This window comes from Neolamprologus multifasciatus, chromosome 4 (assembly GCF_963576455.1).
Source record: "Neolamprologus multifasciatus chromosome 4, fNeoMul1.2, whole genome shotgun sequence".
NCBI classification, from domain to species: Eukaryota; Metazoa; Chordata; class Actinopteri; order Cichliformes; family Cichlidae; genus Neolamprologus; species Neolamprologus multifasciatus.
The window spans coordinates 7560305-7583744 of record NC_140442.1 but is presented as its reverse complement, the minus strand read 5'-3'; the positions used below and the strand labels follow the sequence as shown (position 1 = coordinate 7583744).

Genomic DNA, 23440 nt, shown 5'->3' with positions numbered 1-23440 from the left:
GCTGTGTTGTCCGTGCTCAGATGGAGCATGTCCCCCCTTACGACGTGGTTCCCTCCATGAGGCCCATCGTCCTAGTCGGACCTTCACTCAAAGGCTATGAAGTAAGGAGAAGCAGCGCATTCTCGCCTTGTAATTTCTACTTTCATTGGATATTACTATTAAATATTACTTGTTTCTGATGTCTGATGTTTTTTTAGGTGACGGACATGATGCAGAAAGCACTTTTTGACTTCCTGAAACACAAGTTTGAGGGCAGGTAAGAATGGAGGCTTACACCCATCCAGGATTTTAGTTTTTTAATGATTATCCATAATCATATACACTCCAGCCACTTCATTAGGTACATCTTGTCCAGCCCTTAAACCAGTTTGCACCCGATAAGTCTTCGTGGCATTTACTTAACAATGTGCTGGAAATATTGCTCGGAGATTTTGGTCCAGATTAACATGAAACCAGTTCCAGCACACCCCAAAGATGCCCTATTGGGCAGAGATCTGATGACTGTGAAGGCTGTTTGTTTGTATTTGTGCTTTTTACATCAAATTCTGACCCTACCATCCAAATTTCACAGCATAAATTGAAATTCAGTAAGACCACGCAACTTCCCCCCCAATATTCTGTTGTCCAGTTATAGCCTCAGTTTCTAGTTCTTAGCTGACAAGAGTAGCACCCGGTGTGGTCTTCTGCTGCTGTAACCCTTCTGCTTCAATGTTCAACATGTTGTGATTCAGAGATACTTTTCTGCAAGCACTGGTTTTAACAAGGGGTTATTTGAATTACTGTTGCCTTTACTTACCTCAGCTTACAGCTTGAAGTAGTCTTGTCATTCTCCTCTGACCTCTGACATCAGCAAGGCATTTGTACCAAGGCAACTGGAGTATACTGGATATTTCTTCTTTTTTGGACCATTCTCTGTAACCCCGAGAGACGGTTATGTGGGGAAATCCCAGCAGATCCTGTAGATTAGCAGTTTCTGAAATAATCAGACCAGCCTGTATGGCATCAACAATCATGCCACGTTCAAAACACCTAAATCACCTTTCATCGCCATTCTGATGCTTAGTTTGAACTTCAGTATGTCATCCTGACCGTCTACATGCCTAAAACACACGATTAGATACTTCGATTAGTGAGCAGTTGAACAGTTGTACCTAATAAAGTGGCCCGTCAGTGTATATGACATTACTGGATCATAATACTGATTCATTAAGGTGTATATCCCTTAAATTTTATACCCTGAGATGGATTACAGAGATCAGCATTTGCATTAGAAGTGGAAAGCACTGTAACATAATTACTTAAATAAAATAAAAGTACAGTAAAACTGTATATGAGTAAGTGTTCGTAGTTACTTTAGATGTCTTATTTATGCCTTCATCCACTGATATTGAGGATTGTAAGATGAACAGTACTCTAGTCTAGTTGGTGGTACAAAGGGAGGCCAATCATATTTCTGTGTCACTCCATGCCCCTCCCCCGTCTGGACACACCCTTGCAGCCATGATAGACTCTAAATTTAATAGGTTTCTTTTTACTGACCCAGTAATGTGCTGGCTCTCTGTTTCAGGATATCCATCACACGGGTGACAGCAGACATCTCTCTGGCCAAACGTTCAGTCCTCAACAACCCGAGCAAACACACTATCATTGAGCGCTCCAGTACCCGCTCGAGCCTGGGTAAGAGGACGCTTTTGTTATCCGCAAACCACAACGGGCAGAATCACACTGAGAAACGCAACGCAGACAGGTCATGACAACTAGGATTTTATTTTTACTATTTCAACAGCTGACATATTAAAGTTTAGGGAGAATATTAGTGTAATGTATTTTTGTTCATCACATCATGTTACTGAACATCTTTCACTGTCCTTCATATCTATATTTCTTTACGTGTGTCTCTCTTTTATTTAGACAGACAAGAGTCCATTAATGTTGTGTTGTTGTTGTTGTTGTTGTTGTTGTTGTTTTTTAAATACTCAACAGCAGCTGGGAAATTACATTTTTAGCAAATGTCACTAAAACAGGAGAAACATTGCATTTGCTATTTTATATGAGCCACACAGGGAATGTTGGACTGATCAAAAAGACAGTGTGTTTCTGTGTGTGGACATATCTCCCACAAGCTGACTTATAAATTATTAAAGGGATGACTGACCCCAAAATCACATTTACATATTTTCCTCTTGTCCATAGTGCCAATTATTCATCTACGTTGTTATGGTGATTTGCCAGTTTTTAAGATTTTAAAGGTGTCTGCCCTCGCCTGCATATAATGAGACTAGATGGCGCTCAGCTTAAATTTCCCTCAATCATGACCCAGTTCCCAAAATATGTCCAGAAGTCTTGTTATAAGCAGTTTTATCTACAGTCATGTGAAAATACTGCTTATGTAGGACTTAAGAGGGAAAGTAGCTGCCAGATCCTGCTAATCAAATCCATAAGTACCAGTGGTGGCAGTGATTGAATCGATCATGTCTAGAGTCGAATGTGAAGCCATCTGCCATCAGCTAACGGTTGGCCAAAATCAGGTCATGCAGCAGAATGACCGAAAAGGCATAAAAGTGTTGCAGTGGCCCAGTCAGAGTCCAGACCTCCACCTGACTGAAATCCCTGCCTTAAACAAGCTGTGCACAAACAAATGCCAACTGCCAATGGCTGCCCCTCTCTGAGCCTGGTTCTGCTTGAGGCCTCTTCTTGTTAAAAAGGAGTTCTTACTCTCCACTGTCACTAAATGCTTGCTCATACGGTATCATGTGATCGTTGGGCTTTTCAGCATTTTTTAGAACTTCTATCCGTTCATCCATCTGCCACTTGTCCAAATCAAGGTCGTGGGGGGTTAGGGCGTATCCCAGCTGTCATAGGGCAACTGAATAAGGTGCCAGTCCGTCATAAGGTTGACACAGAGAAAAAACAATCATTCACCCTCATACGTATGGCCAATTTACCTCGGAGATAACAGGTAAGCATCACACACAAGGGCTGGTATCTTGAGATCTGAGGAGCTCACAGAGAAATGGCCTAGATAAATAAAAAGCACTACAGGCACTACACAAGTTAATATATTTGATTATGGGGTGAGCTATAATTTATAGTCTTTATACCAGCGCTCCCCAACCCCCGGGCCTCGGACCGGTACCGGTCCGTGAGTCGTTTGGTACCGGGCCGCGAGAGTTGAGGCTCAGGTGTGAAATGTATGGTTTTCAGGGTTTTTATAGGTTTTCAGCGATTATTTTGTTATAGTTTTTAATCGTTAACTCGGTTTTCCTGGGTCTTTTCACGTGTGTTATGAATAAATCTTCTTTTTTTCGGTACCAGTACTAGTTTTATTTTGTTGTATTTATCCGCGACACCTTAAAGGCCGGTCCGTGAAAATATTGTCGGGCATAAACCGGTCCGTGGCGCAAAAAAGGTTGGGGACCGCTGCTTTAGACAACAGTCACACTCTTCTTCATACAAATATAAACTTTAAAGACTTAAAGATAGACTTTTTAAAATTGGGATCAGTCTGTAGCTGGGTTTAGTCTTTTTATTTGACTTCTTAATAAGAAGACAAATGTAGAAAATCATCAGACTTAATATCTTTTAAGCTTTACACATTAAGAATATGTGTAAAATAGCATACTGTCTGTATTCGAGCACAAAATGAAGCTCTTGAAGCTGAATGTTTGATTTCAGCATCTGTGTCGTCAGAGGTGTGGTTAACAGTGACATCACATGGAGGAATTTTCTTTCAAATGTATACACGATAAATCTGAATATTTTAGGTTAGATAATTACTAACGATCAGTTATAGCAGTTCACGTACTTCAGTTTCAAGTTTGAGGTGTATCATCCAAAGACACGAGACTGTCACTTATTTTCCTTTTACACCTGCTCTGATTGCCTGAGTCTGATCTGGCCTCCTCTCTCTCTTCGTCCTGTCTACACCCATCCTCCCCCCTTTCTCTCCCACCGCCCATCCTCTTCCTCCTCTGTCTTTTGATTCAGACGTACTGGGTACGTATGCTCTTCCCGCAACAAAACAATGAAGCATCTCTTTCTCTTTCTTTCCCCTCCCCTTTTTCTTCTAACTATATTCATCATCTGCTCATACATCGTTGTCTGCCTGTCTGCTTGCCTGTCAGTTTCTCTGTTCCTCATACTTCTGTGTGACAGCCTGTAGTCTCTTAACAAAAAGAAACCAATTACAAAACCCAAGCAGGAAGAGATCCGTGGGAGGGCAGCAGAGCGGCTGGTAGCAGAGAGGGAAGACGATACTCTCCCATCCTGCTGTCACCCTTATGTTGTGACTCATAATGCTGTTTATCTTCAGTCATACCCAAGGATAGCATCTATTGCAGCAGGACCTTGCCTTTTAAATTCGCTCTTGTCATCACGGGGGAGCAAACGTCTCTCTGAAGTTAAATCTAAATTCGCAGAAGGCTTTGTCGAGGTTAATGGAAACCTTGGCTGCTGTTTCTTTGTACAACTTAAAAGTTCACGTCTCTTGTCATTCTGCAGAGACCCCGCTTCGCCTCCGGCTTTAATTCTCTATCCTTTAGCCCTCTGGAGGCTGCTGAAATGTGCGGGCCGCGTCTCTGTGCAGATTGCTTTGCCCCTGTTATCTCTCTTTGCCACTTGGGTTGGCAGCGCACACACACCTCGGAGGCGCTGAGGGTTGACCAGACAGACGAGGAACATTTTGGTTTTCTGTTTTAATCTCGCTCCTTACACGTCGACAGGCTGATAAAAAGGTGGCGCTGTCTTCGAAATGCTAAATAACCAGCTTTTATAGGCTGCTGTTGAGGAACAATGAACGCAACGTTCAGCATTCTACAGCCTTGAGTGGTGCACCTGATAGTATAATTACCGCTCTGCCTATTAGTGCTAACAAAACAACTAATGTTCCACTTCATCTATTTAATGAGGTTGGTTTTTTTTGTTTGTTTGGTTGTTGTTTTTTTGTCGTTGATGTTTCTGTTTTAGTTACATGGTGAGAAATTGTGCCCTTATCGTAAGTTATTTCAAGTACCACAGGCATCTCATTCTTAAGTGCCTCCTTTCTCTGCACCTTTTAAAAAAGCATTAAATACGTATCTGAAATGTCAGGAGGGGGCAGGAGAATGAGGATGTTGGAGCGCTCCATTTAGCTGTGCATAAATGGAACTTTTAACTGTGGTCCGATCTGATTCATACGCTTGGAGCTGTTTTGTTTTCCTCTTAACTCCGACATGCATGAGTAAGAACTAACACGTCTGTTATGTACTTGTGCACAAAGTTAAGGAAGATTGGCTCACATATGCAGTGCTTTAACTCCTCAAACAGAGATAATGTATCTGTTTTGTTGTCTCACTGTATTCACGTGTCTTGTCTGTTTCCTGGGCGTTCAGCTGAGGTGCAGAGTGAGATCGAGCGTATCTTCGAGCTGGCCCGAACTCTCCAGCTTGTTGCTTTGGATGCCGACACCATTAACCACCCCTCTCAACTGGCTAAGACTTCCCTGGCTCCCATCATTGTTTATATCAAAATAGCTTCCCCTAAGGTACGCCTGTTTCATTCATTCATTTAAACTGATTTTTATACTTAATTTTGGAATGACTCTACCGTCTTCTGATTCTGATAGCAGTAAATACTGTTTTAGTAGACACGGTGCTCTGCTATCTCCCTGCAGGTTCTCCAGAGGCTCATTAAATCCAGAGGGAAGTCCCAGGCTAAACACTTAAATGTGCAGATGGTTGCAGCAGACAAGCTGGCTCAGTGCCCACCTGTGAGTTTTGCTTTGCGACTTAAGCTTTTTTAACATATTCTCATCCCCGGCTCATCACACCCTGACACTCAAATTTCACCCAGTCTAATGAATTTGAACTCATCAAGTACCCCCTTGGGATTCTTTTCCAACAGTATCTGACGATTAACAGCTGAAAGAAGACAGGTTCGAGGCCCTCAATTCAGTTTAATTCAATTTTATTTATACTGCCCCACGTCACAACAACGGCTGCTTTTATTCTTTTATTCTATAAAAATAACAGTCAGACTACACCTTATGAGCAAGCACTTGGCAAGTGCTTTTTCCATCACAGTTTTTAGGGGGTTTAGGCATAAAACCTACTTGGATGGATTTCAGGAAAAGATGTAAAAATTTGTATCACAGTACTTTCCGGTTTTACAGAATACCACTTATGCATCTATCTTTACATGAGCGGGCTTTGACATGATTTTACAGAGCAGTAAATGATCTACTCTCAGGCTTTGCTAACAAATGATACATTTTTGGCACAGAGCTGCAGGCTGCCTGTTATGCTTTTACGATAGACCTGATCGTTCTGTCTTGAGTAATATTTAGTCATCATCCCAGCTGGTCCCCTGTCGCCGTGTGTGGAGGAGCATAGAGACCATAGTCTGTATATGGCTGTTGTGTCAGCCATTGGTTTAGGACAATGCATTTTGAGCTCTGTCCACCTCCATATCAGTTTTTTGAACGAGCGGGTCCTAAGGGCGGCACGATGATTCAGTAGTCAGCAGTGCTGCCTCACAGCTTTTTGTTTGGAGTTTCCATGTTCTCTGCATCCTCTAACAATACAAATACATGCTTGTTAAATTAATTGGTGACACCTAACTTACTCTAGGTTGGATGTAAGTGTGTGGTGTTTGCATATTTATAAAAAAAATTTTTATAAAAAGTTATATAAATGCCAAAAATATCTTGTAGAATTCAGAGGCAAAACAGAAGAGAGACGGAGAGGCATTTTCTTTAGGTTCAGAAGTGGCTTAATGAACTCATGTTGACTGTGAGCTCACATATCCACAACGTATTTTCGCTCCTTTTGCAATTTTCAAGTAGGGTCTTGCTTTAAAACTAGCTGCACATGCTACCTAGGCTTAAAGAAAAGTTGAAAAGTCTGACCTCCACAGGCCACATCATTCACTGTCTTCCCCTGTGATGCTGGTTGCCATGATTTCTGCAGAAGCACTAAACTGCAGTGAACCGAATAACTACATTCGGTTGAACTCTCACTGAAATAACTGATCAGAAATATGGTTGTTTAAGTTTTTCATTATCAAACTGTATGAATTAGTGTAACTTACAGTCGAACTTCACCATTAGAATTCAGGTGAGGGGGAACAGTGACTTCAATAAAATAAAATAAAATACCATACAGCTGTTATGAAAGGGATAGCTAGATATTAACAGTTTTTTCCAACAAACTGTAAATCTGCTTTTTAATACTTTTTTTTTAAATGCCTGACTCTTTTGTCAGGTTAGCCTCAAATGGCTACTAATTCCTTTCTCGCCACTGGCATAATTTTTCAGATAGAGTTACCACTTGCTTAAATGCTGACCAGGCATTCTATATATGATGTCTTGAAAGGCGGAGCAGATGGCAGTGTTGGGAAGGTTACTTTTAAAATGTATTCCATTACAGAATACAGAATACATGCCCCAAAATGTATTCTGTAACGTATTCCGTTATGTTACTCAATGAGAGTAACGTATTCTAAATACTTTGGATTACTTAATATATTATCATGCTGTTTACAACTACATGAATGTACTATTGCTGTGATTTATTACTGTAACTGAAGGTCCGCGGCTCCGAACCGTAGTACGTAGTAAAGGGACCTCTGGCTAATACGGTGGGTTCGTGTCGGGCCGAAAAATAGCTTTACTTTGTTGTCTGGGTCAACTTTGCTAGCGAGAGACAGAGAGGCTCTGAAAGGCTGCTCCAACGGAACTTATTGTTTTTGGAGAAAAACACAAACACGGTGTACAGTCGAGTCTTGATAGCTTACTTACAACTGGGCTCGTCAGGCACTCTTCTTGGCTGCAGTGGTTATTATTATATTTACATGCTTCCAGCTCCAGTTTTTGCTCGATGACAGCTCGTACTTTTCCTTTTTCTCCCTCCCTCGCTCACAGACACATAACGTGTATGGCAGTCCATTCTCCCTGCAGCACGGACTACACTGCCTATGATGCTACATTCTTTAGAGCTATACCTGTAGCATTCTGCCTATTAGCTTAGCACAACAACAACAGGCGCTCTCTCACCCAGGAAACACGCAGAGAGAGAGAGCGTCACCCTGTAACCATGGCAACCATAACGCTGCCGCCTGGAACAACAGAACGTAGCTGTCAAACAAAACCCAAACAGGCCTGACCCGCCACAATATGAAACAGGGAAGTACCGCCGTGTAATCCATTTATTTCAACAACGTAACTGTATTCTAAATACCAACTTTTTAAACGGTAACTGTAACGGAATACAGTTACTCATATTTTGTATTTTAAATACGTAACGGCGGTACATGTATTCCGTTACTCCCCAACACTGGCAGATGGTTTTGTGATAAAACAATTGGCTGTTACTAGAATTCACGTAAAGACAGAAGGAAAATTCACGTTGGTACAGTGAAATAAATGAAGAGCTGTTTTTTGTTGCAGGAATTATTTGACATCATCCTGGATGAGAACCAGCTGGAGGATGCCTGCGAACACCTGGCTGACTACCTTGAAGCCTACTGGAAGGCAACACACCCTCCGAGCAGCAACCCTCCCAACCCTCTGCTGAATCGTACCATGGCTACGGCAGCCCTGGCTGCCTCCCCAGAGCCCGTCTCCAACCTACAGGTACAGGTCCTCACCTCCCTGCGCAGAAATATGGATCCGTGGCCTGACATGGACGGCACTGTAGCCACTGAGGGGAAAGAGGAAGAACATGCTCTCTGAAGTCCAGTAGCACAGGGGGGTGGGGGGCGACTCCGGCAACTCAACCCAAACTCAGCAGCCTGTTCCTTTTACCCTGGAGTAGGAGTGCACTAATAGCCTGTTTATGCTGTATATAGGAAACCGCAGATACATCTGTGCAAGAAATTAACACCCAAATGAACCAACAAGGATCCAATTTTCCACACATGAACAGCTAGCCTAAGAACACCTACGAGTAAAAATGATGTAGTCTGCATGTTAGCAGGTCAGCTTTTCCTTCTGTGCACTGTTTAAAACTGTGAAAACAGCTCAGCTGAAAGCACACTGGACTCAAGGAATAACCTCAGAAGGTACCTCTGCCCCCACAATCCCTTCTATTTTACTGTAATCAGAAGTAAAATAGCGTCTGCTGCCCCCACCTTGCCCTCTGCAGCTCTGTGGCCTCCTTTTCTTCAGCGCTTCTAGAGGCTGAAATCCAGTTTGCTGTCCTCCTCTCTGTTGCCATGGTACCACCCCTGAAAACAGCAAGTCATGTCCGCCTCTTCAAATAGAAACGCTTAGTTTGGTGGAGGCTGTTGCTAACACTCTGTCCGGTTTAATCAATATATCTTAAGAGTGAGAGCAAAATACTAATCATTTTTTATTCTGTTCTTCAGTCGCTACTGGCTCCTTATCAGCTAACATGAGCTGCATGCTGTCAGATTAATTACATGGCACACAAGCGACAGTCTTGCACCGAATGGACACAATTATGCAGGGATCCTTGACAAAAATGAATGAAAAGTATTTAAAAAAAAAAAAGATTCAAACTGGATTGAATTTTTAAATTTAAGGAAAACTGTTTCAGGATAAACATGTGAGTTATATCATTTTGCTGCTTTGTTCTGCCATGAGCTCAAACAGCCAGCAGATGGCACTATTGTAACTGTAGATATACAGTTTAGCTTCTTTATAAGTTGCTGGGATCTGTTTTTGTTTGTAGGTTGATATCATCATTTTATAACAGTCAATTAGCAGAACTAAACAATTTCTACTTACTGATTAAATTGTGTTGTTTGAGTATAGACTAGTGTGTGTATGCACAATGTTAATGTGGAATGTGTTTCATATAAGTATCTTCAGCACTAATGCCTTTAAAGTCATGGATTCTTAAGCTGGAACAAGTATGCATCTTTGTTCTTTCTGCCCTGTCTGCTAACCCTGCTAATTAACTGCTGACACCTTGGTGTGCTGTTTGTGTCTCTGCATGCTTTTCGTGTGGCATGGGTGCGGCTCGCTGCAGGGGGCGTACTTGGTGCATGGTGAGCAGAAGCGGGAAGGGCCTCTGACAGAGTGTGGTGGGAGCGGCACGCTGCATGACTATCAGACAGACCTGGGAGGGAAGCCCCAGCAGCAGCACCAGCAGCAAGCATACCTGCGCTCCTCCCGTGGCCAGCTACGAGGAGGCAGCGGGCGAGGTCTTTCACGGCAAGACACCTTCGACTCGGAGACCCAGGGCAGCCGGGACTCGGCCTACACCGAGGCCGGTGACTCCTGCATGGACATTGAGACCGACCCCTATGAGGAGCCTGAGCCCTACCGAGGAAGTGGGGGCAGCCGCCTCCACCTGGCGCAGCATCTCGGCCGACAAGCCTCCTGGGAAGACGAAGGCGCCGAGCCGGACCAGGAAAACCGAAACCACCCTCCGATGCCGAGCCAGACGCATCCGCATGGACGTGCCAAGCTGAGGGAGCGTTACTGCCAGGATCCTGTGGACACAGGGGCCAACATGAGCCGCAACAAGAACCAGGATGACTGGGGGAGGGACGTCTACATCCGCTGAACGGTCATCATACCACAGAGCCAAGGAAGCCCCTGGACAGACAGAGGACAGAGGGAGAGGAGGGGATGGAGGGGAAATGCTCTGCTTTTTGGGTTCAACAGGAACTGAAGTGTAGGTTTGGGGCCATGCCGGTCAGGCTAACAAAAAAATCTGTTTACATCCCAGTACAATGTAAAGAAATACATCAACTGCCAGATGCCATTCTCATCAAGTTCTTCTTGTAATTCAGTTTATTTACATTTAGAAAAAAATAATATTGGTCTTTTTTGTTTCTTATGTTAATACTGCATGAATATCATGGATTTCTATACTCACAGCACAAGGAGAGTAATTGTTACGACTCTGATCTGTATGATTCGATCCTCTCTTCGATTGTAAAGTGCAAAGGTCGGTAGAGCCGTAGTGCGTCACGTCTGTCCTCTGCAGTCTTAAACAGGGTCTAATGTCACGGTTCCCATGTATGTACAGTGTCAGGGTTTCTCTTTACCTTAAGCTCACTCAGTGCTTTTGGCTTTCAGGGTTTCCTCCCATACTGATATCCAGAAGTTTTGAGTCTCTCACCTCCACTTTCTTATCACCCAGACCTTAAAAAGTTGGTGGAGAAGTTGCCATATTCTAGCACGTAAATTTATCAATGTTGCTATACTCATGTCAGTGCGATAACAATGAATAATACACTCCAAAGATGTTTACTTCTTCCCTGACCTGGTTCAGTCACCATACCTGACTGTATATGTCTGAACCAGTCCTCCCATTTCTGTTATCCTCTTCTTCATGGCTGCTGAGGGCACCTCCAGTTGTTCTCTGGTTTCCAAATGTGGTGCAGATTCAAAGTAGTTGTGTGAACGAAACGTCCTGCCTTAGTCACTCCCACCCCTTATTTCAAGAAAACTCCAATCACAAGTGCCGGAATGTCTCGCCAAGCCATGTCCGCCGCTGCTGCGGTGGGATGTCTTAACTCTTGTTACACTCGTTTTCATACCATATCTCTGTCTCTTTGTGTCTCGTGGCTGCTCCGTCCCAGCTCGTTGCTCATCTCTTTTTTTCTTTGCACCAGCTTCGTCGTCTGTTTTTCAGGGCTAACGGTTATATAAAAAGTACTTGTACGTGTGGTTAATCACTTCGAACTTCCACCCAAACAGCTCGCTTGTCTAATATTAAATACCACTCTCTTCTTACTCCTGATTTCTGACTGAATTTGTGTTGGGTTTTTGTTTTTTTCAGTGAACATTTGCATTATTTTTTAAATCTTCAGTTCTTGTGAGCTAGTGAGAGGAGTATAAAGTGCGCAGTGGGGGAGATAGGATCAGCTTTGGTCTTTACACAGTTATCTATAATGGAGAATCCATGAATGTCTTCGGTAGGCTGCTTTGGCCCACCCCCGTCTTCAGTTGAATAAATAAATATTAAATAATGATCAGTAAATAATGTTATTGTTGCATTATCGCAATTGTTAAAATGATGAAATAACATGTATCATTGGTGCCTGATTGTAGCTACATTTTGCTTTTTCTGCCTTTCATTTTTAATCTGTGGATAAATTCGTATTTTAATTAAAAATCGAATAAGAAAATGCCATTGTGTCATTTCATTGTTACAGTGAAATGTGATGAACGAAAACAGCTGTCGAAGATGCTAAATGTCTGCATGTGTATGTCTGCGTGGTGTTGTTTATTCCACTGGATACATGTGAACACATAGTTCAATACAAATCATAGAGAAGATTCGTTTTTCAATAAATTACATGACAATTAGTCAAAATTGATATGAAAAGCAAAAGACAGGCTTGCTGCTTCCATAGGAATTAAGAGGGTAAGTAGCAGCCAGCTACTGCTAATCAAATGCACTTAATTAATTAATCATCAGCACCTCTGTGGAAGCAGATATTTTCATAGTTTGCTGGTCTGGAGCATTCAGGTGGGTGTTAACACAATGCCATAATTTCTCCAGGAATGGATGTCTCAACAAATTCGCCCCATGTCAGAAAAATACCCAAGAGCTACATCTCAAACTTGACAGGCTTCTGTTAGCAATGCTAAATGCTAAAGTGCATCATAGAATAATTAGAATTAGAATAAAGAAGGGTGTGAATTGAAAGGTCACCATCAGAAAGCCTCTTCTCTCTAAAAAGAACACAGTATCGTAGCTTCAAAAAGATGAATCCGAACAAGCTACAAGAGTTGTGGAATAATGAGCTTTGGATAGATGGGACCAACGTGGAAATGTTTACCCATAATGCACACCACCAGTTTAGCACAAAAACATCATAGCAACTGTGAAGCACAGTGGTGGAGGAGGGGGAACAGTAGCGGTTTTAGATACGGGCGACTAGGGCAGTTGCCCGGGGCGGCATCGTGGTGGGGGGCGGCATCACGGGCATCGGCAAAAAAAATAAAAAATGCTCGTACTCATGCTGCCCCGACGTCAACCAGCGCATATTGGGAATGTCACAGGCACCGATCGGCTTTCTACATTTGCTGGGAGTAAGGGCGCTCTTCGTTTGCGAGTTGCGCCTGCTGCTTGCGGCGCAGAGAGGAGAGGGCGGGGGATTTTCTGACCGGCTGGAGCAGCATCTAATAACCAACTCGCAAAGTAAAACAAAATAAAAACAAACCAATAAACACGAAAACACCAGACATTATGATACAGACTTATAATTTGCACCGATGTTTTTTCGAAATTCTATACGCGAAAAGTGAGCGCGAGAGCCCTCGGTGCGCCTGCTCGCTGCTGAAGTCAAAGTAAACTTTATTGTCATCTCCGCTACATACAGTTCAGTTTATAGAGAGACGAGACGACGAGGCTCCAGTTACAGCAGTGCAAATAAACAAACAATATATATAAGAATAGTAAGAAAATAAATATACACTTTAGGACCAGGGGTAAAGGGATCAATAACAATTTAAAATTTAAATTTACAGTTTGATGATTTAAAGTCTCACACACAACACGTCAAAAGGGGAGGGGGGCGGCTGTTTCCAAATAGAACACATTTTCATTCATAATGTTGTAAATCCAAGCCCATTATGTATTCATGATTTGAATCCTGGGTTGTTTGAAATCTCAGAAATACACCTTAGACAAAGTGAATCTGTGAACTAAGGTGTTGGTCTGTTAGGTTATGTTGTGGTTGGGGGATGGGTGTTCATACTGGAGTGCAAAATTAAAACCAATGGAAGATGGACAAGAAAAGTTCAAAGCCATCATGTCTTCAGTTTAGAAAAAAGAGAAAAAAAGAGGAAGAGAAACAAGCAAAAGATACAGGTAAGCAGATGTGTCATTGGATAATGGCAGGTCATTCTGAACCAATCAGAATCAGAATACTTTATTAATCCCTAAGGAAATTATGTGGGTTACAGTTGCTCCAAGAAGAAATGGTAAAAATAGCAACAGTAACAGACTAAACTCCAAACAATACATTATGTTACAGATTTTAATATTAATTAGTCAGTGTCAGTTGTTGATTTGTCCTGTTCTCATTGTATGACGAATTATGATGGCTGTTTGGTAGCCGTTTGCATACTATGCATACTCTCTCTCTCTTCATATGTGTATATGTGTGTGTACAACAGTTTTATATTAATGTACAATCCTTAATATGTTTTGTGTGTGTGTGTGTGTGGGGGGGGGGGGGGGCGCCAGATGGAGTGTTCGCCCAGGGCGCCAAACAGGCTAGGACCGCCACTGAGGGGGAAACTGTGCTTATTTTTGTTTTTGCAGCAACACGACCTGGGCACCAACCATGTAGTCAACCATGACTGCCTCTGTATACGAAAATATTCTGGACACAAATGTGAGGCCATCTGTCTGACAGCTACACATTGGACCAAACAAGGTCATGCAACAGAATAATAATCCCAAGTGCAGTAGCAAATGGCTGAAAAGGAAAAGAATCGACTTGTTGAATCAACCTAAGGCCTTTAAAAAGCTGTGCAAAAATAAATCCCTGCAAATCCCAATGAGCAGAAGCAATGCTGTAAAGAAGAGTGGGCCAAAATTTCTCTATAATGATGCAAGAGACTAACAAAGTCGTGCTGAAAACAACTACTCTGCATTATTCTTGCTAAAGGTAGTTATACAAGCTATTGATTCATCAGGTTGCACTAAGCTTTTTCATATGACTGTGTCTTATTAAAAAAAGAAAGCCAACACCACGCTGAATGTAGAAACTATCCCATACTTCTGCTGGGTGCAAACCTGCAAAACAATGAGCCACAAGAATGTTGGCAGATTTCCGAGAATAAAAAAAAAAGTTTCACTTTGTATTCACAGAAACGTAATCTCCAAAATACTCGTATCAAATTGCAGCACATTTCAAAACACCTGCATTTGCTGAAGTGCAGTTATGAAGTGCGGCTGGCTCACTCCAGGATGTGGTTTTTGTCATCGTCGAGCTGATGCTCTGCACAGGACGAACTGTCACAGACCTAAGACGCGGTTTCCATCTGTAAATCGAAATGTGAGACTTATGTCAGAGCGTTGCTCAACAGGGTCAAGATGACTGTAATAACAAACTGCTAAAAACTGACAGAACGGGACAGAACAAATATGTAACACATGCTTGCATGTAAAACTAAAACTAAGGGTAAACTTCCATTATTATAGTTAAAGCAGGATAATTTTAAAGAAAAACACAAAAAGTTATCTGCAGTATCACTGCTTCAGATTTTTAAGTGTACACATGTGGAATGACATCTTTCAAAGTGTTTCTGATGACTGTTATCTGATCATCTGTATTAACAATAAGGACCATATCACGGTTATAAAGAAGAGTTAATTTCAAGTATATACTGTTTGAAATGCAAGTAAATTTTTTTTAAAAATCACATCGTAGATCCTTTAATGTAGCAAACAGAAATACTGGAGAGTGATAAGGTAACATTAAATGTTTAATTATAGTGGAAAAGAAATGTGCAGCGGTAATAATCACAGTAATAATAATAATAATAATAATAATAATAATGATGATGATGATGATGATGATGAAGATAACAGATACCATAACTGTATTCCTGATGAGAAAGTGTGCTTATGTGATTACTTTTACCTCAATAAACTAAAGAAAATACCTTTCACCTTCAATATATGTTCATTTCCAGAATGAAAACTGGCAATTAATTTCACTTAAAACACTTCAAGCTATAAATAAATTATAGGGAAATAAATACAGGTACAATAATTTGGCTGAGGTGAATATAAGTATGCCTCATTACTGAATCTCTTATGGGTTTGAAATTAAGACAAATCTGTCAGATCAGAGGCCCCAATATGCAAAGAGGTCATCAGTGTTGTGATTGTGTAACTGGAGAGTTGAGAGTAGAACTGATATAAAATTGCTTGGACTTGGTTCAGTGGAAATCCCGGGGAATTCTTTGGTTGAAACCAGTTTTGCTTTCTGTTGGTTTTTACAGACCGATAAGTTCCTGCGTTTCTCAGAAAGGAAGGTACATAGTTTTACTTCCCTTTCCATATATAGAGCGAACATACGCGTGTCACCGACTGCGTCATTATCCCACTCGTGCCGTCGGTGTGGCAGGACTTGTAGGTTGCCTTCAGGGACTATAGGTGAGCTCAGATTTTCGATATTTAAGGAGGTAAATAAATTGTCAGCACACATAGAAGCATTTAATGTACGCTAATATCTCGTGATGACGAAAGATGATTTATCTAGGATTTTTTTGTACTTATTCGGCTTTTACAAACATATTCTTCCTCAGTTTGGAGCACAAGTAGTTTTCTACAGACCTGATAAAGAGGTCACTACACAATGGGCAAAGAAAGCGATTTGGGAGACATTTAAAATATATTTAGAATATTTGGCCCAAATAAAAACAAAGCAAAACAATAAAATCTTAAATGCCTTAAATTACTTTATTACCCAAAGTAAATAATCACATGTACAAAGAATCAGAATCAGAAATATTATTAATCCCAAAGGAAATTATGGGCAAGGGCGGCTGCTATTTCTATATTTTTTTCCACTTTGTAAAAATGAGGGTAGAATAAATAAAATTCTATATAGTAGAATATAGAAATGCCAGGATATATTGTATTACAGCTAGGACGATACTTTCTGTCCAGGGTGACAGGGTGCCCCATTTATTTGGTACAGCCCAGTATTTCAATAATATTCTCAATTATGGAGTCAGCGTCTCACAATTTAATTGGCTCTATATAATAGTGAACAGCTCTCTCACACTCGTGCAACAAAAAGATATGTGCTGATCTGTGACAGCATCCCTACTAAAACACAAGCAAGTAAATGTGTGAAAGTACAAAGACGACCACACATGACCCCAAAACAATCTCAGTCTTCCAGTGATGCTTTTAAGATGTTGGGAAAATCTAATCTGAGCAAAACGTCTTTAACTTACAATTATTTAAACAAAAAAAGGAAAGAAAAAACAGCCTACCCACTTGCATCTGTAACATAACCCACATCGTCCCACACAAACCCCAACTTACTTTGTGGATAATCTAGCCCTTGGCAAATCCCTCACCGGCCCACGTTTTGTATTCCCCACAGCACTGAACGCGCCATCATTACTATCTACGCTGCTCGTGACTCACTCGGCAAAAAGTGCAGACTTTCTGAGGAGGAAGCGCCGCCCACAAATGGTATGCCGAGGCAGAAACTGATAATAGATCCCGCAGCAGAGTCAGTCTGACAGTCAGCTTCTAATCGATACTGAAGTCTGCTTCCTCTGGATTTCTTTTATTTCTTGTATTCATCGCTCACCTAGCACTCACACCTGTTGAACATGGGATTTCTGCTGTCTAAGATGATGGCTGTGTTCGGGGACAAAGGTACATCTGCTTTAATTCTTGTGTTCGTCTTGTTATGCCTGCATTGTTGCTGTTTAAATGAATTATAAAAGCCCGTCGGCGTGTTAAGCTCCCAGTGTCGGGTAATATGTGATAATTGTGAAAAACTATTTGACTCTAATGTTTGATCACCTTACTAAAAACTGATTTCCTGACACAGTAAAGTTTCAGTCCTTTCTTATATAAGACACTTGAACCAAGTGTTGGACGTGTCTTACTGCAAGAACAGTCTTTTGATAAGAGATGTGAATCTGTTCAGCACATCACCATCATGTACCTGCCTTTTATCTTATCTGTGTGTACATTTATCTCTGTGAGCATGCAACTTTAACATGTTTAACTTTCCTACAGAGCACAAAGTCATCATTGTGGGTTTGGATAATGCTGGGAAGACGACCATCCTCTATCAATTGTGAGTGATCTGATTGCTTTCTGAGTCTTTCAGCAGTTTTTTAAGATCTGTTCTCGCAGTTTAATCTAATTCTAAATGCATCTTTTCCCTTTTTCAAATACATCTAGTCTGACAAAAGAAGCCGTCCACACATCACCAACTATTGGCAGCAACGTCGAGCAGATCACCGTTCGGAAGACTCACTTTTTGGTTTGGGATATCGGAGGACAGGAGAGCCTGCGAGCTAGCTGGTACTCCTACTATGGCAACACAGAGGTATGGCTCACCTACACTCTTTGGATCCTTTCTATCTCTAAAAACCTTTTAAAACACAGTAAATTTTTTATTGAAGTGATATTAGCAGTTCCCAAAAATAAATCCAGAGAAAGTGAAAGCTTTCGAAGTGCTGGCTGCTAATGCACCTGCATCTGTTTTGTGACTGTAATCCATTGTTTACAGATACTGTATCTTTAATAGAGCATTGTAGACATGCTGTGCTCCCTCTTATGAATCAAGCGTCCCATAAGTTGGGTCCTGATAAGAACGACCTTATAACAGGTTTAATAACTATTATTTCCCTTTCAGATCGTCATTCTGGTTGTGGACAGCACTGACCGGGAACGACTGACTGTAACCAAAGAAGAACTTCACCGAATGCTTGCACATGAGGTAGGATCTTTAAAACATTAAAACATTTAGGGAAGTTAGGAAACTTTACTTGGTCATAACTATATTAAAAGTGCCTTTTTTAACATATTTGAATACTGCTTACGGATGATAAACAGGTAGAGGAGGGTTTATCATACTTTGCTTTATTGTTTAAATATGAAGTGTTTTTGTGAAGCTTCCCTCTTTTGGCATTTGTGTTTTGGTGTTTGACGTTCCCACCCGCTTTCAGACACACACTGATTGCGTAATAGATGTGAAAGCAGATTACTCACCCATGACATACTGTGATGAGGAACTTTCTTCTTATAGTCAGCATGTCTGTGCGTTTCTATGTTCCGCTGAGGTTGCTGTTTTTAACAACATCGCCTGTTTCCAGTGGAACCCGAGTGCAGACACGGTATCGGTAACCCATTTTTTAATTCTTTTTAGGACCTACAGAATGCAGCCGTTCTCATCCTGGCCAACAAACAGGACATGAAGGGTTCCCTGACAGCGGCAGAGATCTCCCAGTTCCTCACGCTCGACTCCATCACAACACACTCCTGGCATGTTCAAGCTTGCTGCGCCCTGACAGGAGAGGGGTGAGTCTAACGCACCTCCAGCTCTCAGTATCACCGACTATTACTCAACCTTCACAAATATGTGACGTAGTTGACAGAAACATGCCTCTGCATACCACAGCTTTTGTTGAAATAACAGCCTTTGAAACACTTATCAAAATGCTTCTGATCTCTCCCTGCAGTCTACCTGCCAGTCTGGACTGGATGAAGTCGCGGGTTGTGGCAAACTAGAAGAAAACAATGGATTAAAAGTCCTGAAACTGAACCAGCCTCTCGGGCACCGCAAAGGCCGCAGTGTCAGGATTATTTACAGTGTTTTGAGCCTGTGACCATGACATCTGTGACAGAAACTGCCTCGCCACGTCTACAGTATGACTTACTGACAATGTGACATCCTGAAGAAACCTGCGTTGTGTGGACCTCAGCCTTGGAAACATGACAACAGACAAGCTTCAAAAACTGTTTGGTGGTTTGATTATATTTTAGTAATCTGGAGGTTGTGCACTGAGGGAGAGAAAGTGCTTACAAAGTGTTAGTAATGTATTGACATAAGTGGCCTGTGTGTAAATGAGAACAATGTTCGGGCAAATTATCCTACCTCACCAGAAGTATCACATTCCACTTTAACTGTCAAGAGTGACTAAAATGTTATTATTTCATTATTAGAAAGGAAAACAATAAGGCAGGTTGATATGATTGATAACACTAAGTCATATATTTTCCTATAAGTATCTTAATTTTGTCGAACTGATCCAGTGATTCCACAGACACTTTAAAATAAGACAATCATAACTTCATTTTGACTTAGTTCTCATAAATGAAAATTTTTGTTCTTAGTTCACAAACTACTGATTCATCACAGTTTACCAGCAAACAGTAAGACTATAAAGAAAAAAACAAAAGAACATTATGCAGCTGCTGTGGTTTTCCTTCTCAGGATTTCTGCAATGTTGCAAAAGCCTACAAGCCTGCATCTGATGTTAAAATTTAATTTAACGCCAGCAAATGATTTTAGCTTTATTAAACCTGAATATTTATATTAATTTATTCTTTTTTTTTTAATGCTCTTGGACTGTGTACTGTATATGACAGCAATTTCTTGAATGGGAGAATGCGCTAGCTGCTATGAGTCATAATTTTACATGTACATACTGTATAGTTTGATTTTTTTAAATAAATGTTATTATTGCTATGTGTGTGTTGTTATTTTAATAAGCGATGGGCAGCATGCTATTGAGGTTGTTAACGCTTGTTTACCTTTGGCTTCCTTTGTCTTTATCATCCTTGTCTCTGTCCCTCCAGCCCTCTGTATACCCTCCTTAACTACACTCACGAATCTTCTCTGTGGTCTTCCTGTTTTCGTCCTGCTTGACAGCTTGGTATTGACACCCTTTGTTCTATATAACGTTTTTCTTGTTTATTAAACAATAGCGCCTAAACTACAACCTTACGATAGCACTAACACGACTTCAACAACAAATGTGGCGTTTTTCACTGGCAAAGAGCAAAATTAGATTTTAGGGGGCATCCGGATTTGAACCGGAGACCTCTTGATCTGCAGTCAAATGCTCTACCACTGAGCTATACCCCCGCACGGTATCAAAGGCGGCCCGCTCCTGTTTTAGATACAATAATAACAATCCTATGTTCTTGTTTTGGACATTCTGTTTTTCATAATCACTCGAAGATCTAAATTCGAGTTGATTTTGACGACAGCCGTGATATTTAATCGCTAAATAATAGACGGTTTTCTGACCGCTAGAGGGAGAAATGAGCTTACATTTATTGCTGTCACTTTAACTGGAAGGCGAGAATAGGAACACGCGTCACATTCGTGACAATAAGCACAAAGGGGGTAAGTTTGCATATTTATTTAGGCAAAAAGAAAAAGAAAATGAAAAAACAACGAAACTTACACACTTTCATCATCACGTGGTTTAACATCAGACGGAAAGTTATTAAACATACAACAACAATCCTTCTAGATGCAAACATCATCAGCTGTTTTAACAACGACTCAGCATAAATGAAGAAAAAGTTGATGTGCAGAAGTGACTTTTTTCTTCTAAAGGTGAGAAGTGAAAACTGTGGTCACCTCAGCACTGTGTGACTATCACCACATCTGAAGACTTTGTGATTTTTGAAGTACCCGTTGTGGCTGAGGAACAAGCAGTGTATGTCTTAAGTCACACATGTTTACCTACCATAGAGTTTGGGATTTTTTCTTTAGACATGAAGCCACAATTTTTCTGTCCTTTTTAAAATTTCAACTGTAAACAGTCATGCTGACAGGAGCAACCAAGTAAGGAATGTTTTTCAAGTCCCCATTTGATTGCCAAAAAACATTTTTCTTAGACTTTTATTCTGATATACCACCTTCAAGTTACTGAAATACACACATGAGCAGGACAAATATATAGGATAAGGTTGACTTTTTGTCCCCTTACTCTTTGATTTGTTGGACCTCAGCGAAGCCCTCGATACAGCTGATCATGAGACCTTGTGTTGTGGTACCTGGTATTTACCATATACTAAACTGGTTCACTGTGATAGTGTCATACTATCACAAGTACCTGAGTAAATTTTTGATCAATCTTTGATTTTTGATGTTCACATCAAGTCTCTGACCTGTTCTTTTTTAATTTTTTCTATTTAAGAAACATGGCTAAACTCCTACAAGTTGCTCTCAGAAAGTGGACTCGCCTGTTCATCTCCTCTTGCTTGGAATGTTGTGATGTCCTGTTTTTTGTGGTTGATGTGTCCTCATTTTGACTTTGCACAAGCTAGTTTTATTGATGCTGCTGTAAAGAACTTTGAGACTGGTTTCTTATTTTGAAAAGTATTATATAAATAAATTTTACTTTCTTCTTAAATCAATTGGCTAAAATAAACACAGATATACAACTAAAAACATATCAGGCCGAACAAAAAACTCCAAAAGGTCACAGGAAATACCTAGAAACATGAAAAGTACCATCAGGACAGAAAACAAGGACTCGAGAACAGGAACTGAAATAGATAGGCAACTGAAAAGAGGAAATGGGAGCGCAGACAAATGCAGCCATCAGAGGGTTTCCAATAACTGACGACAGCAAAATACCATTATGCCTTCGTGAACTTTCCCCATCCATGTGAATAAAAGTAGAATATTTTATTTATCAAGAAACAATGTGTGATTTAAATGTTCTTTTATGTTTTGGAACAGTGCATACAGTATATATACCAAAAACTATACTAATAATTCAACACAGGTGATACTAATGAAAGCAAATGCAGAGCAAGGAGAAATGACAAGCTATCAGTGACCAGAACACAAAATCCACACCCAAGTGACACAAGCAAATTGAACTGAAGCATTTTGCTACAGCTACTTGAATTACAGCACATGAATAAACCCTTTGATGAACGTTATAGCCTAGGCTGGATCAGGTGACCCTGAGCTATCCAGTCATGCATCTTTATCCTCAGGCTGCTGTGAGACTCTCCATGATGCACATACCTTTTCACTCCCAATGCTTTTATTTTGCACTGCTGCAGTCATTAACTTTTGTAGTTGTCCTGTTTGTTATTCCTGGTTTCTCTGTGCTCTTCTTTTCTCTTGTCTCTGTCAATTCACCCATAACCAGTGCCTGGTTCTGCCAGAGATTTCTTCCTGTTAAAAGGGAGTTCTTCCTTCTCATTGTTGCCAAGTGCTTGCTCATAGGAAATTCTGTAATTGTTAAGATTTTCCCTCTATTATTATTAATAATAATGCTATTTTTAGTATTATTATTAATAATGAAACCGTTGCTGTGATTTGGCACTATACAAATGAAATTGAATTGAATCTTGCACACTTATTTTCTTTTTTCCAAGGTGATATGTCAAAATGTCTTTTATGAAACATACCCATTGAGCTTGGAAGGTTCCTGTCTGAGGCTTCACTTCAGCTTTAACTGAAAGTCAGAAAATAAAAATAGTAATATTTTTAAAATGCACAAGGGTATGTCAGCATTGTTTAAAGAGAGCCTATGAACCCAAATGATCCTAAGCGATGTTTAGCAGGCAGCAGTTCCTCTTTGCACGTAATTGCAGTAAGTTTCAAATAACAGGATTCCCCTTGTGAATGCAGTAGGTTTTTAACCATTGTGAATATTATGCACACCAACATTTTAATAGAGGAAAATTTGGAAGATGCATATTATCCATTTATTTACTGTCCTCACATTGTCACTGTGTGAAAACTGCCACCTGCTGCTGTCATGCTGTATACTGGGTTTACGATCGGGATTATGAGACATGGTACTGATTATCTCTCCATCTGTGAATCTAATAAACTCTCAGCTGTCATTTTCCCTGCCAAAGATCCCATGTTTGCTCACATAGCAGATAGAGATAATTAAATAGAGAGGTGGTGGAGTGAACCGCATTACTTGCAAACTTTGCTTTTTGCCAGTTTGCATGTCATCTAAAGCAGGCCTTTTACAAAATCGCTGGAAATTAAACTC

General features: G+C 40.8%; 2 protein-coding genes and 1 non-coding gene across 5 annotated transcripts in view; 2 read left to right on the top strand and 1 right to left on the bottom strand.

The window, feature by feature from the left end:
- The window catches only part of cacnb1 (calcium channel, voltage-dependent, beta 1 subunit), a 42273-nt gene extending 30192 nt beyond the window's left edge, over positions 1–12081 (top strand). For all 3 annotated transcript variants that reach the window (XM_085156329.1, XM_085156328.1, XM_085156330.1), the window contains 7 exons: positions 21–101; positions 198–256; positions 1568–1677; positions 5370–5521; positions 5651–5746; positions 8423–8608; positions 9969–12081. In XM_085156329.1, the coding sequence (XP_085012455.1) occupies positions 21–101; positions 198–256; positions 1568–1677; positions 5370–5521; positions 5651–5746; positions 8423–8608; positions 9969–10508 (1224 nt within the window). In that variant the 3' untranslated portion in view covers positions 10509–12081. The remainder of the gene's footprint in view (positions 1–20; positions 102–197; positions 257–1567; positions 1678–5369; positions 5522–5650; positions 5747–8422; positions 8609–9968) is intronic.
- A 5064-nt stretch (positions 12082–17145) lies between these two features.
- arl5c (ADP-ribosylation factor-like 5C) lies at positions 17146–20145 on the top strand. Its single transcript, XM_085156334.1, has 6 exons — positions 17146–17315; positions 17685–17745; positions 17853–18000; positions 18310–18393; positions 18823–18974; positions 19136–20145. Exons 1-6 carry the CDS (start codon positions 17270–17272, stop codon positions 19182–19184), a joined length of 540 nt encoding a protein of 179 aa, XP_085012460.1. The 5' UTR covers positions 17146–17269; the 3' UTR covers positions 19185–20145.
- A 327-nt stretch (positions 20146–20472) lies between these two features.
- Positions 20473–20544, bottom strand: trnac-gca (transfer RNA cysteine (anticodon GCA)). Its single transcript has one exon. It is a non-coding gene; the product is annotated as a tRNA-Cys (tRNA).
- Between the last annotated feature and the right edge of the window lie 2896 nt (positions 20545–23440).

Excerpts from the sequence above, each read along its gene's own strand:
- arl5c (XM_085156334.1), top strand. The coding sequence starts at position 17,270 with ATGGGATTTCTGCTGTCTAAGATGATGGCTGTGTTCGGGGACAAAG. Across the intron at positions 17,316-17,684 it reads GGCTGTGTTCGGGGACAAAG|AGCACAAAGTCATCATTGTG; the intron begins GTACATCTGCTT and ends ACTTTCCTACAG. Across the intron at positions 18,394-18,822 it reads ACCGAATGCTTGCACATGAG|GACCTACAGAATGCAGCCGT; the intron begins GTAGGATCTTTA and ends AATTCTTTTTAG.